General features: G+C 36.5%; 1 protein-coding gene across 1 annotated transcript in view; it reads right to left on the bottom strand.

Annotated features, from left to right (window-relative positions):
* The window catches only part of LOC106867309 (uncharacterized), a 46,196-nt gene that overhangs the window by 21,214 nt on the left and 9,743 nt on the right, over positions 1–15,239 (bottom strand). Inside the window, exons 4-6 of the mRNA XM_089339801.1 lie at positions 12,415–12,464; positions 8,630–8,711; positions 5,634–5,719 (exon numbers count right to left, since the gene is read on the bottom strand). Coding sequence (XP_089195927.1) covers positions 5,634–5,719; positions 8,630–8,711; positions 12,415–12,464 — 218 coding nt within the window. The remainder of the gene's footprint in view (positions 1–5,633; positions 5,720–8,629; positions 8,712–12,414; positions 12,465–15,239) is intronic.

Genomic DNA, 15,239 nt, shown 5'->3' on the forward strand with positions numbered 1-15,239 from the left:
AGAACAATATCTAATCTGTTATGTCTACACTGAATTGATGATTTTATTGGGGTGATCCATTAGTATTCCTTATTTTCGAAGGTGTGAATACCTGCTGGTCTAACATGCCTCTGATTTATACATCAGAGCACTCTTTCCTACAAATAGCATTCTGAATAGTCTTTTCAACTACGTTAGGTCTCAGGGGCAAGTAAACATCTTGGAACAGCTGCTGATGACGTGAGTGATATCTTCCACACTCGTATAGCAGAGCCGACATATTTTATTACAAGGTGTAGTTTTGGTGGTATCTTTATCCGTTTTGTTTATTAAGAATTTCGTAGCTGTCTCCTGTTCCTGGATAGCGAAAGCATAAGCTTCTAGGTGGTATGCAACGTATCTATTGTAGGCGTAGGAGAGGTTACTCTTCTAGCCGATGCTGTTGTTGCTCTCTAGCTTACCGAATATGTACCCATGCATTGCTTTTTGTTCGTATGATGCCTGCTTCTCCTTCACGTTTCTGTTTAGGTAGGCCAGCCCAGCCTCCTTTCGGTCACATGCGAGAGATGTATTCTCAGAGTAACGGCTCAGTAGTTCTTTTCCAACTCTGGAAATGTTGTTCTCAGTTTTGAGTATGTATCGAATGTACTCATTTCTTTCTTTTCTGTTCAGCAGATGTTGTCTGACTGATACAATGCAACATTCAAAGGCTGTTTGGAATGATCTTATGCCTCTACCAACATCACTTCGTCTCACATAAATCCTATCGGTGTCGCTGTTAATATGGAGTTGCTGATGTTGGCCAGGACCTTACTGGTTTTGATGTCGAGGCTGCGTATCTCATCGAGTGACCACTCCAGTATTCTAAATGTTGATACTAGCTCTGGCACTACAAAAGCGTTGTGAGATAGGGTCTTAATAAGAGCTCTGAGCTCCATATTTTCTGGAGTCTTCAGAAGTACTATGTTGTTATTCTGGATTTAGTCACATCACCAACGCATGCAACATTCTCATCGATTTCGAGGTACTTGTAGCTTTCATAATTAGAGAAAGGAGAGAGAGAGACATGCCGTTGATGTACATGTTCTCTGCCTGGTCGACAATGTTTCCTCGGTTGGCTATCATGTATGGGCATTTATCGTGCCCTATTCCTATATCTCGTGAGAATTGTTCTAATAGTCTCTTGATGCTGGTCATATTACCAGAATACAATTTTAGATCATCAACAAAAAATGTATGGTTAACAGTAACTTTCTTCTTTTCTGCGCATCTCAGCATGTAGCCGTGGCATTTTGTTAACAGGGTTGACAAAGGATCTACAGCCAATACAAACGGCATTACAGATAAACAATCACCCTGGAATGTGTCTGCTGATAGCTTGGTTCTGTTTGTAACAATAACTATTTGCTTTAGTAGTTGTCAGTGATAACTGTGTGGACCAAGTTGCAGCCAGTCTTTCAATGCCATTCACAGCAGCAGTTGGTACTTTAGTAAGGTGTAGTGGTTCTATCACCCACGAATGAGGTACGGAGTCGAACGCCTTCTTTTAATCTAGCCATCTCGTTAGGAGATTACGGTGATGTTGCTTGGCTTCTTTGAGAACAGCACTGCTGGGGAGGAGCGGTCAAGCACACCTCCAGTCTCCTTTCTTTCCTTCTGCCTGTTCATCTGTTATCACTCTATTTGTTTGGGGTGTGGTCTTGGAGAAATATATTCAAACAACCTGCGTACAGTTTATACGTAACATTTAGGCCTATTATGGGCCTATAGTTTTTGGTCACGTGGGGGTTTTTTGTCCTTGGGGATAAGAGTAGTCCATGCGACCGTCAGCCAATCTAGCTCAGCGTCTTTTGTTGTTTTTTTTTGTTTTTTTTAAAGAAGTTCATAGTAATTTCCCTGTAGAACTTGAGCTTTTTGTACCAGTAGCCTACTATCAGGTCTCTCTCGGGTGATTTTTCTCAGTACTCACTTCGTAGATCGTTTAACCATGCTGCATCGCGGTTGAGTTTGTTTACACTCTACATTCCCCGCCTGAATGACTTTATGTCTTCCTGGCGAGGCGCATTTACTCCCTTGATGATATCGTCTTTCATACCTCGAAATATAGCTTCTGGGCAAACTTTCGGTTTATCATATTTTTCGCTCATAGATCGTGTTCGAAGGTGATAAGTTTTCTTGTGAGTGTTTCTCGGTGACAATTCCCATACAATTTGAATAACCTTTCACGCAGTCGTAGCTGGTAATTCGTGAGCTCACTTTTAGCTTTACATAGATGATAGTGTCCAAGCATTCTATCATTTTTCCTGAGACCGTCGATGTTATTTGAGAGGAAGATAATCCATTTTGGCTCTATATTATTCTTTGGGTCGATCTCTCTTACTCCCATCTGTTGGTGCACAGTAACCGCGGCACAATGTAGCAGGACAGTTATGTATGTATGTATGTATGTATATAAATGTCGAACGATGAAAATAAGTGCTCAACACCGCATTGGTGGATATAATTTCTTTATTTGTGAATTAAGGCTACCGTTGCTTTCATGTTGAGAAAAGTAGGAAAATATCTTAGTGTCTCAAAAATTATTATTCAAGCCAATCACATGGAGAAAGGTGTTCGCTCTATTTGGAAAACATAGCTTCGTACACCCTTATACATTTAGTATACCTCAAATTCAATTACCCCATATATTGGATACCATGTTTTACGATATCTTATACTTATCCATCCGTAATTAAGAAAATAGTTCTTTTATTGCTTTAGAATATTACAATATATTTCTATTCATATGATAATCTTCTTTTTTTTAATCAAGACCTAAACACTATGCTTAGGAAAAGCCTTAATAGTTTTTCTTATGTATTAAAATATCCCATTATTAGGTTTTAAATTTAATTTCTAACCTTATTCTATTGATTTAAATTTCCTCTATTTAATATTATAAATTTGCTAAGTTATAAATTACTACCTCTTGTATCCTTCAATTCTAATTTCCACCCCTAAACTTTATATTACTTATCTCTTTGGGTTTTTCATTATATCGTCCTTTATTTGATAATCTAAGATAAGTATTGGCCACCCCTATCCTTCTTTCTTCCATTTACCACCCCTTTTCCATCAGACATTCCCTTACTAGTAACCCTGAAACTAACCCTTTTGTGTAGATAGATCTAGATGTATGGTTCCATAATTGACTTATCACCATTAACTAGAATACAGTTGACAACTCCCAATGGATTTAATTCTAAATCGTTGAATACTACATCCTACATAAAGTCTTCTAAATATAAGTAACTACGTCACCACTCTTTTTATCTTGACCCCCACCACCACCACCACCACCACTATTTCTTCTGCTACTCTCTAAATTATAGTAAGCTTGACGTGGTATCCATTATTTTCTAAATTCATTCTGCTACAGATATAACAAAAGAAACAATGTAAATATGTTCCATTATTGATGTAAATATGTTCTAAAAAGTGGTTTATCCTTTATGTTTGAACTCTATGCAGTCATCTGACGAGAACGGTTTCTTTCAAATTGATGTAATGCTTTCATTAATCAATGAAAGGATCCGTTTGAAACGGCCGTAATGAATTGACACTTGTACATCATTTTTATTTATATTCTGTTCACCTAACTACTATAGAGAGTAACTTTATAAAAAGTACATGTTTGAATTAGCAAGAGTGGATATCTTCACTTACCTAGGTTGCCTTGTTTGCACACACTGCAAGAATATTAGGTACAAACACCCCTGCATGGAGTTTTGATATTCAATATTCAATTAACATTGCATGGGTGAACGGATTATACCGATCTAGCAAGGTGCCTCAATTTAAGTACCTAATTCAACTGAATCTTAATTATATTATATATCTCTATCTATCTATCTATAAATTCAAAGGAAGTTAGAGGTTGTGAAACCAACCAACTAAGGGATAGTATTTATCCAATATACTGCTGGTAGGATACCCAGTTAATACACAAGTGTTGGTTATTGCGTGGCAATTACCATACTGAGTATAATGATTAGGAGAGGATAATAAGTGATTTTACCCTTAATTTATATGGCAAGAAGAAAATGGAGGGAATCCAGAGGTAGTATTCATCACCTGTTAGACATTATAATATGTCTATTTATTTATTTTAAACAGTTCAGAAAATATATGAATACATGTGTAATGTATTAGTAATTTCTAGAATAGAGAAAGGAAAGCAGTTTCTTACAGCTGTTTCACCCAAGAGGTCATAACATATGGGGTACTGTGACCTCTTGGGTGAAACAGCTGTAAGAAACTGCTTTCCTTTCTCTATTCTAGAAATTACCAATACTTTACACATGTATTCATATATTTTCTGAACTGTTTAAAATAAATAAATAGACATATTATAATGTCTAACAATTGATGAATACTACCTCTGGATTCCTTCCATTTTCTTCTTGCCGTATATATATATATATATATATATATATATATATATATATATATATATATATATATATATATATATATATATATATATATATATATAGGTAAATCAACAAAAAGAAAAAAACACTCTAGCCAACGAGAGATAGAATTAATTATTTAATAGTTAGATAAGAGTTACTATTAGCAAGTTGCCTCAATTTAAGTATATATATACATGTATGTATGTATGTATGTATGTATGTATGTATGTATGTAAGCAAGAATTATAAAGATATAGAATATGGAGACTTGTTAATTCTCAAAATTTATTTCCTTTCATTATACAATTTTATGCAACATATTTTTATGGTTATTATGACCTGACCTACACATGTTTCCACTGCAAAGAATATGTGCAGTGAAAACACATGTATCGGACTGACCACAACAGTCGTCATTCTGTATGTATGTCTGTATGATATTATTCAGTTTTATTTCAAGATTTCTTGCCAGTCTACTTGTGTGTGTGTGTGTGTGTGTGTGTGTGTGTGTGTGTGTGTGTGTGTGTGTGTGTGTGTGTGTGTGTGTGTGTGTGTTGCGTGTAAAGAAATGATTATGATCAGTATTTCGATCAAGAGTTTAGGTTTGTAGATTCGATTCCTGGACGAAACGACGTGTTGTATCACTGAGCAAGGTGATTCATTTCATATTAATCTAATCTACTTACTAAAAATGAATTGCTTAGTGCTGGTGCAGCTCTTACTCCTTCCAGCTGTCGTACCCTCGCTGTTTTGTTGAATGTATGGTGCGATAGAAAATGGGGATTTGCATTTACTCATGACTACATAGGCGCCTAACGAAAGCATAGTTACCAGGTCATACGCGCTAACGAGTGATCACTACGGTGTTTTTATGTATAGGACCGGCTTCTACACAGTTCCTGTTTTTTAAATATACTCACGAGTCATCGGTCGGTCCCGAACTGTAGTAGAAAACACTTACTAAAGATGCTACACAAACAAACTGAACTCTAAATTATGCGCTTTCAAAATGCAATTCATAATTACGCAGCCATTTTTAGGTTCGTAGTTGGGAATAAGATGACAATTTGATGAATACCAGGCTGGTATAGAGAGAATTAGGTAGATTGGTATAATAAAGAGATAAACATAAAATACAGGAATTATCTTGTGTTAATATCAACCTGAAAATTAAATGATATATTCAATAGCATTCCTTACCTTGATACCATTGCAAATAGACACAGCTCCTGGCCAACGGATGTGATTCCAACTCATATCTAATATCTCGATACTGTTGTTATATCCTGTGATATATATAGTGATATATATATATATATATATATATATATATATATATATATATATATATATATATATATATATAATAAATATATACATACATATACATATGTATAAGTGTCTATAAATGTGTGTGTGTATATATGTATATATATATATATATATATATACATATATATATATATATATATATATATATATATATATATATATATATATATATATATATATATATATATATACATACATGCATGCATATGAGAATGGATGTATATATGGGTGTAATGGATATATGTCACTGTACACTTCGAATAATATACTCACTTTATTGACAAATATACGTGTGCATATTTTTCTGACACTAACAGTTCACACGCTTTTTCCGTCATTGTTGCAGAGCTTGGTTCCTATTGATAAAGATGCTTTCATCCGTTGCCCAAAAAAGTCATCAACAGCAAATATGACGTCATGATTACTGTGATACTGGTTCCAAGTGTATTTTGATATTGGGTAACAAATGATAATTAGAGGCCAAATCAGGGGAATAGGGATGGTGATCAGCTGTTTTAAAGCCAGTCACGCACGGCACTTACTGAAAGCATTTTCAGTCACGCACGGCACTTACAGGAGCATTTTCCTGATGAAACAACACGCACGCCAGTTTTTCTGGACGTTTGGTCTTCATAGCCTATCTTAACTACCTCAACAAGTTTGTATAGTACTCTCCATTAAAATGTGGTTCTTTTGGAGACATAAACGCAATGTTTTTGCATCTCCAAAATCTGAGGTCATCAAATTCCCTGCAGATAAGCTGATCTTGGCATTCCTTGGAGCAGTCAAGGAGGGATGTTTCTACTGCTTATATTGTCTCTTTGTCTTTGGCTCAAAGTGATGAACCCTGCGCTGATCCTGACTTAGGAAACGTTCAAGGAAACCGATTGGATCTTTCTCAGAGTCAGATTTTCAGCTTGGCATGCTTTTGATCATGTATTGGAAGACGTGGGATACACCGAGAAGAAACCTTCGTCATGGGCAGAATATGCTCAACTCTCTAATGGGATATGCAAACAGCACTGGCTGTTTGATAAATAGACAATCGTCTGCCATTTTTTAGTACGTGATGAACACAATAAATGTTTTCTTCGGCTGTGGCCGTTGCAGGACGTCCAAACTTTCGATCATCTTTGTTCCCCTAAGTTTAGCTGCCCACGTTGGCTACATAATGTAGCAACCATATTAGCATGAATGTCCTTGGGAGCTAAACCTTTTTCTACAGGTATTTGATAAGAGAGCGATTCCAAATTTGGTCAGTTCTCAAGAGAAAACGTTACTAGTTACTTTTGAAGCCTTTCCTGAACAATCAGTTTACATAGGAAAAAGTGTTGAAATTAATGCATGCAAGATTTCACAGCTCTAGCATCACTCCTTCATGAATTATTCAGCCTACGATTGCATATTGGGCATCAAAAGACCCAGTAGGTTGAAGGCCATCAGGTTGACTGTGTACACAGTAGAGGTTGCCTCAAGGTGGATAAGGCTCAGGAGGTGCAAGCAATGGAATTGGCAGTGCTACCGAGGGTAGTGCTATCTGGATACAAGCTGGGGTTTGTTCAACCTCGGTTGGGTCACTTGGATGAGGGTGCCTGATATTGAAAGATCCGAAACGAGTAATAACCCCATAAAACATTACAGTTGGGTTGTCCACATACATCACAGGATAATTTATGGAATATACATACACACATGCTCACACACACATATAAACATATACATATATATATATATATATAAACATATATATATACATACATATATATATATATATATATATATATATATATATATATATATATATATATATATATATATATATATATATATATATATATATATATATACATACATATGTATGAATGTATGTATGTATGTTGTTTACACACCCGTCTTCGTCTTTTGTTTTTTCATAAATTCTCACTATATACACATATAGTTTGCCTCTGGTGGGAAGCATGACATGAAAGGAGATAGAATTTCTCTTCGGACAAATTTGAAGATACTGTATAATTAATTCTTGACTTAAACACCTTTTAATTTGTTATATATATATATATACGTATATATATATATATATATATATATATATATATATATATATATATATATATATATATATATATATATATATATATATATATATATATACACACACACAAAATATAATACACCTCTTAAGTTTTTCTTTTCTTGTGATTTTGCTAACGAGGTATTGCATTTTTTTTTTCTATCTAGAAAAATATAAATATTATACATATATAAACATTGTCTTCCCCCGACTGATACGGATGTGAATATGCTAATAACGGTTCTGTCTGTCACAGGAGGACAACTTCACCTTTGCGTCAAATACATTAACTATATGTTCATTACGCACTCCGTTCATTAATGCAAATTATTCTGGAACATTCGGTATTTCGTTATCGTTGTGTCTCGTCAGCCAAAAGTATTCCCGGATCAATGAATCTAAAACGAACATATAATCTTGCTTTTGATATCGGCGAACAAACTGACCATCGGTTCACAACAGCGATTAGCATATTCGCGTTCGAATATGCCGACACGTATTAGTCAAGTGCAATAATAATTACAACGATAACATTCATACCAACTATAATCTAAACTCCACCACCAGCATACAACCTAGTATTGGCGATATCACCATCGATAATAACAACATTGTCTTAGTTAATAATGATATTGGTGATGAGAAAACTGTGAATACACACGCACACTCACACACACATGCACACGCGCGCGCGCACATACACATACACGCATGCACATACATCTCACTTTCTCTATTTTCACTCGTTCTCTCTTTCTCCCTCTTTCTTTCACAAGTGTTGAGGTGTACTAACCAATGGCTTGACCGATATACTGGACTCCTCTGCCTTCTAGATTGTTCAGTTTCAGACACAATTCCACAATTGAATCAGAATTCTGCAAAAAGAAGAAATAATGACGATTCAAAATATTTCAAATGTCTTCGTTTTGGCGCACCAAATCCCTCTTATATGTATGTAATATAATTTTTCTGAATCTTCAGATTTTTTCAATATGCTAGGCCATTGGTTTTAAATTAATATTAATCAAATTAATATTCAATTTGTCACCCTTATTATTTAAATTTTAAATAACTATGTTCTCTAACCGGCAAAATTCACTGCAATGAATTATCTTCTGCAGAATTATTTCCGGTATTTGGCGCGCCAAAACGAAGACATTTGAAATATAACCCAAATGTAATTGGCAGAATTATATCCATGTCTAATTTTATGCAGACGTCTTGTGTATAGTTCTGCAAATTATATTGAAAAGAACGATCGTACTGATGAGCTACAGACAATTACGTAAGTCATTTTCGTTAATAGCGAAACCGGTCCACGATTAATTCTTTATATTTTGTATATTTTCATTTATCTTGCTCGCTTACGTTCTGGTGTTTGCTGAGTTTTCTTGAGAACAATCTTTTCTTAGTGGTCAGATCGTAGGTGATCAACTTCTAGCATAATGGATGTCCACTTAATGGTCATACCTTATATATATATATATATATGGAAAAAAGAGTCAAGGTAGAAAATGCTAAAATAATTTTATAAAAAACACTTCAATATCGATTTCAGTCATTGAGACTTTTTCAACTGTAAGTATGGAAAACAATTAAATTTTGGAAAAATGAAAAGAAAAGTTTTTTTAAAAGAATATTTGCAAAGTATTTAAATACAAGTGGCATTTTCTTTGTTTCTGCCTGTCTCTGTCTCTCTTGTGGGTTCGAGGTCATTGTGAATTCTTGGTAGGGAAGAAGAAGAAGAAGAAGAAGAAGAAGAAGAAGAAGAAGAAGAAGAAGAAGAAGAAGAAGAAGAATGCGGGAGTGCCCTGATAGTAGTATGTTAAATGGTCAAGTGACCCGTTGTGGATGGTAGTAGTGATTGAATTCTTGAGACAACACTTTTGAATGTTTTGTTTATAAAATTTGCGTAGGTGTTATTCTAAACAGCAATAGTGGTAAAGTTAGGAAGAAGGAGAAGGGAGAATAAGAAGGAATGTAGGTAGTATGATAGTAGTAGGGTGTTAAATGGTCAAGTGACCTAAAAGTGGCTCGTTATCGATAATAGCAGTGATTGGGACTGTTTTTTAATGAATTCTCGGGAAGCTCTTGAGTATCTTTTTTTTAATATTTGCGTGTGTTTGTGTTATTCTAAGATACCAACTGAGATCATCTCGCCACCTTGTCTTTGGTCGACCTCTTGTCTTTGGCTCCATTCCGTCACCCTGATTCACCATTTGTTGTTCTTCAGTTTTCTTTTGATGTCGTTGACTCCCGTGTGTTATAGAAAGCGGTGTTGGTTTTCTTGTCCTCGGTGTGATCCGTTCCATTTCAGATATACTCATTGAAGATGTTTTAATTTTCATGGACGTCTTGGGACTTCTCATGAGGTTTTCCATCTTCCCAGGGGCCGTCCAATCCAACGTTATTCTCCTCTAGGTTCCTGGGAGAATATTTCCATCTCTCATTACCATCTTATTGAGATAAATGTAGCTGTCTACCCCTTCCACAGTGTTGCCGTTTACGGTGACGGACGCTAGCGTAGCATGCCATTTGAACACGACCTTGGTCTTTCCAAGGTTCATGTTGAGGCTGACAAGTTGGCTTGTAGAGCAAATATCGGTATTTCCTCCAGTTCCTTGCATGTACGCACTGTCAAAATGATAACTGCAAAGTTCAGGTAGCATATTTGTTCTCTGTCAATGTCCAGCCTTCATTGCTCCTATCGCCCCCTTGATCTTATCATTGGTTTGGTGTAGCATGAAGTTCGATATAAACTGCTGTAAAGGTGTTTCAGTATTGCAATGTAGGCGGTATCCATTCCTTGGTTCTTCAGTGCTGTAAGGAACGGTGTGAATTCTGTGGAGTCGAAATCCTTCTCATAGTCGACGAAGGCAAAGCAGAGCAATATGTATTTGTTCACCTTCTCTTACAGTTGACTGACAACTTGAATGTGAACAATTGTAGGGAATTCTATCCTGAAAGCAACTTGTCATTTGGTTGATAGAGGTCCAAGTTGAGCAAACAAATACACACATACATACACACATTCACACATATATATATATATATATATTTCTATATATATATATATGTGTGTGTGTGTGTGTGTGTGTGTGTATATGTATATATATATACATATATATATATATATATATATATATATATATATATATATATATATATATATATATATATATATATATATATATATATATATATAACAAAACAAGAATTTGGAAAATTTATTCGTCTTATTAATTCATCATTACACCATTACACGTTTCCTTTGCTAGAAGGAATTACATAGTCTTACATGTTAAATAGACATGCAAGGAATTTTCTATCAGAAATTCTTCAGGCAGAGAAATTAAATAATAATGTATCATTTAATTTCTCTTTCTGAAGAATCTCTCATAGAAAATTTCTAGCATTTTAATTTAACATGTAAGACCATGTAATTCCTATTTACAACTGAAACATGCATAATGGTAAATAGATAATACCAATAAATTTCCAACTTCCTGTTTTGTTATACAATTACCCTGAAAACACTTTTTCTAGAATTTTCCACTTCAATATGTAGTTTGCATCTATACTACAACGACAGCAACTACACACTGGATTGCAACGATGGAATAAGCTGATGTGCTTTCTAGAGGAAACGGCTGGGATTTTACCCTACCTACCAACTATAACGACGAGGTTTCAGTCGTTCAATCAGTTGATGTACCCACTCAGTAAATTAACGTGTAAATGGTTAGGTATTCCACAAACACATGTGCCGTTAACTCTGTTGTTTGTAGAATTAACGTAATTGTGTTTATGACAAGGTTGTGGCCTTGAGTTGCAAGTAATGTTCACTCGACGGGTTTCTATACAATTTCCGTCAACAAAATTTCATACATAATGTATAGAACGACCCGCAAATGCTGTGCAGTAAGAACGAACTCTAGACTTAGTGGTTGCAAAGCGAACTCCTTGACCATTGAGACATACTTCACCTATAATATATATATGTGCTTGTGTGTTCGTCGTTGGGCCTCAGCACAGAGACACAAAGTTCCGACCAGATTATGAATGACTGACTGAGAAGTCAATGAAAAATCGCAATCGTACCCAGACACCTCACTGACAGTTCGCTGACGCCATTCAAAACTCGATTCAATGTTTTTTTTTTTGTTTTTTTTTTCAGACAAAGTATACTAGAAAAAATTTTTTTCCAGACAATATCTTCGCAGCGAACATCTTCCTCGTTATAGTGTACAGAAGCGTGTTAAACATAAATGTATACATCACTACTTTGTTCGTCGTGTGTGTGTGTGTGTTTATTTAAAATATGCAATTCCGTGTTGCTTCTATACAGCTAAAAAATCATTATATTAAACAGGGTCACAAATGATGAACATCGATCTACGGTATGCCTGATACATTGTTTTTCTCAAACTTCATAGAGTTAGTTGAGATTTGAGTATTTACGGATGGAACTCTATACTGTAACGTTTTGCCATTCATACGTTTTACATTCCCATCACTGTATTCAGATAAGAAGAAATGAAAGATCTATAAAAATTAAATGTAAAAAAGGAAATATACCTTTATGATTCTGGCGATAATTCTACCGTATTCATCACCGAAATGATTTTCTGAAAATAACAATAAGTATTATTTTTATTTCTAACCTTGGCACAAGGAAAAGAGTAAATTGATTACATCGATCCCACTACTTAACTAGTTAAAAATTTTATCAGCCCCGGAGGGATGAGAGACAAACTTGACCCCGGTTGAATTTGAACTCAGAATACCGTTAGATATTTTGTCCCATGCGCTAACAATCCCAGCCAGCTCTCCACCTTAATAATGATAATAATAATTCTTTATACTATGGGCAAAAGGTCTGAAATTTTGAAGAAAGGCGCTAGTCGATTAAATCGAAACCAGTATGTAACTGGTACTTACTTTATCGACCCCGAAAGGAAATGTTTACCTCGACGGTATTTGAACTCAGATCGTAAAGATGGACGAAATATCGCTTGGCATTTTGTCCGACATGATAACGATCTGCCAGCTCACCGCCTTCCTTAATAATTATAATAATGCTTTCTGCGATAGACACAAGGCCTGAAATTTTAGTGGCCGGGATAAGTCGATTATATCGACCCCAGTGTTTCACCGATACTTATTTTATCGACCCTGAAAGGATGAAAGGCAAAGTCGACTTCGGCAGAATTTGAAATCAGAACATGAAGACGGACGAAATACCACTAAACATTTCACCCGGTGTGCTAACGATTCTGCCAGCTAACTGTCTCAATAATAATAATAATAATCCTTTCTACTGGAAACACAAGGCCTCAAATTTGGAGCAAGCGATTAAGTCGATTACATCGATCCCAGTGCGTCACTGGTACTCATTTAATGGACCCCGAAAGGATGAAAGGTAAAGTCGACCTCAACGGAATTTGAACTCACAACGTAGCGACAGACGAAATGCCACTAAGCATTACGCCCGACGTGCTAACGATTCTGCCAACTCGCCGCTTCAATAATAATAATAATAATAATAATAATAATAATAATAATAATAATAATAATAATAATAATAATAATAATAATAATAATAATAATAATAATAATAATAATAATAATAATAATAATGTTTATTTCTTTATCAACCACAAATGGTTTACATAAAAAACATTATGGACAGCACAAGACAAATACAATGTGGGGTTACATGAAAGTCGTGTAAACAAGGAAAATAAAAAAACAATCGAATGAAAACTCCACAAGTACAAGACAGTTCTGACCACCAGTGTAAGTAACTTTTTCACTTTGTCCACAGGCGCATGCTTAGAGTAGGCCCATTCGTTGGGGCTATTCTTGCGACATTCCCCCACTCGTCAATAAAATTTCTAGAATTTCCCTCTCCACCTTCACTTTCCTTCTCAAGTAGAACTTGAAAAATCTGATGAGGGCTTGGCCGAAGAGGAAAGTATGTCTTCATTTCTTTCAATCTGGTCCAGCACTCAACTTCTTTCGCTGAGGCCACCAGGCAAAGGAAAACAGCATATCCTTCCTGGCCAACGGAAGGTGGTGAGACTATCCTTACTATGGACTCAGCCCTACATATGATAGCAGGTGTTCCACTGCACTTCAGTGCTTGTAGAATTTGTCCCGAACAAACAGTGATCCCTGTTAGCACTGCCAGGCCAAGGATTTCTGAAAATTAACCTTAGGCACCGGACCGAAATTTCCCCGGAACAGACCAGCCAACTCATTTTTGTCGACGACTAGAGTCTCCCCGAGTACGTCGTCACACTTACCCGCCACTAACAATAGAAAGACATAGCGGAAATTCCACCGACTGGATTTGCCGACTGGCAGAGAAGTGCGAGCACCTGACGACACTCTAAGTGTCAGGCGCCCTGTCTCGGTCTAAGATTGAACCAAGACTGCAGCTCCGTCAACAAGAAGCGGTAGTAGATGACGGGTGCGATGTAAGCATTCGCTACCTCCGCTCGACCTTTCAGGGATTGCCTTCTCTCAGCTCATTTCAGGGGGAGATTGGCCACCCTGCTCGCCACCTCACCCCATTTCTTCTGCAACTGGAGATCTGGACCAAACCAGACACCTAGCTGTTTAATCAGTTCTTTCGTCCAGCGTCTCACGATACTGTTGGAAGGCATGGACCTTCCTCTCCAGGTACCGAGTTGCAGACCCACTGATTTCTCCTGGTTAAATTTTGCTTCTGTCACCGCCTCGTATTCTTTCAGAGATGTGCTGACCAGATCTATGTGCCTCGTGTGCGACACTATGATGGTGACGTCGTTCGTGGATGCCGGCACGGTTCTTCCACGTGTTAGTTCGCGTGAGATGCCTCTCAACGCCTCCAGTTTCCGCAGTAGTGGCTCTAGAGCCATCACATACAAGAGAGACGAGAGGGGACGCCTTTGTCGGACCAAACGCATGATGTTGAATGGTTCCGATAGGTAACCAATCACTCGAATTACTGAGCAATTGTAATTCTATATTGCGGCGATCTATCCACAGAAAACATGACAAAAACTGGCCACCAAGTATTGGAGTCGATTCTATCGATGGCTTTAGAGTGATTGAAATTGGTCATAGCTTAATCCATGCTAACTTCATTACCCACCCTGTCTATGCTGTATCGCATGAGAGGGGTGTTATCGTGGATGGATCTGCTTGAGATTGCTCATGTTTGCATATGACCAATCAGTTCCTCAGCATCAAGCTCCGCCCTCTTTGCTAACATCTTAGCTAAAGTTTTTGAAGTCTGCATTCAGCAGCTTTATGGGCCGAAATTTTTCTATTTGATCCCCCTTTGTTTGGGTCCTTTCTGAGCAGTATCACCACTCCTCAACTCAAAAAACTACGAATTCTCCTGTTCTGCTGCC

The sequence above is a fragment of the Octopus bimaculoides genome, chromosome 22 (genome assembly GCF_046866305.1).
Source record: "Octopus bimaculoides isolate indiv1 chromosome 22, ASM4686630v1, whole genome shotgun sequence".
In the NCBI taxonomy this organism is placed as follows: Eukaryota; Metazoa; Mollusca; class Cephalopoda; order Octopoda; family Octopodidae; genus Octopus; species Octopus bimaculoides.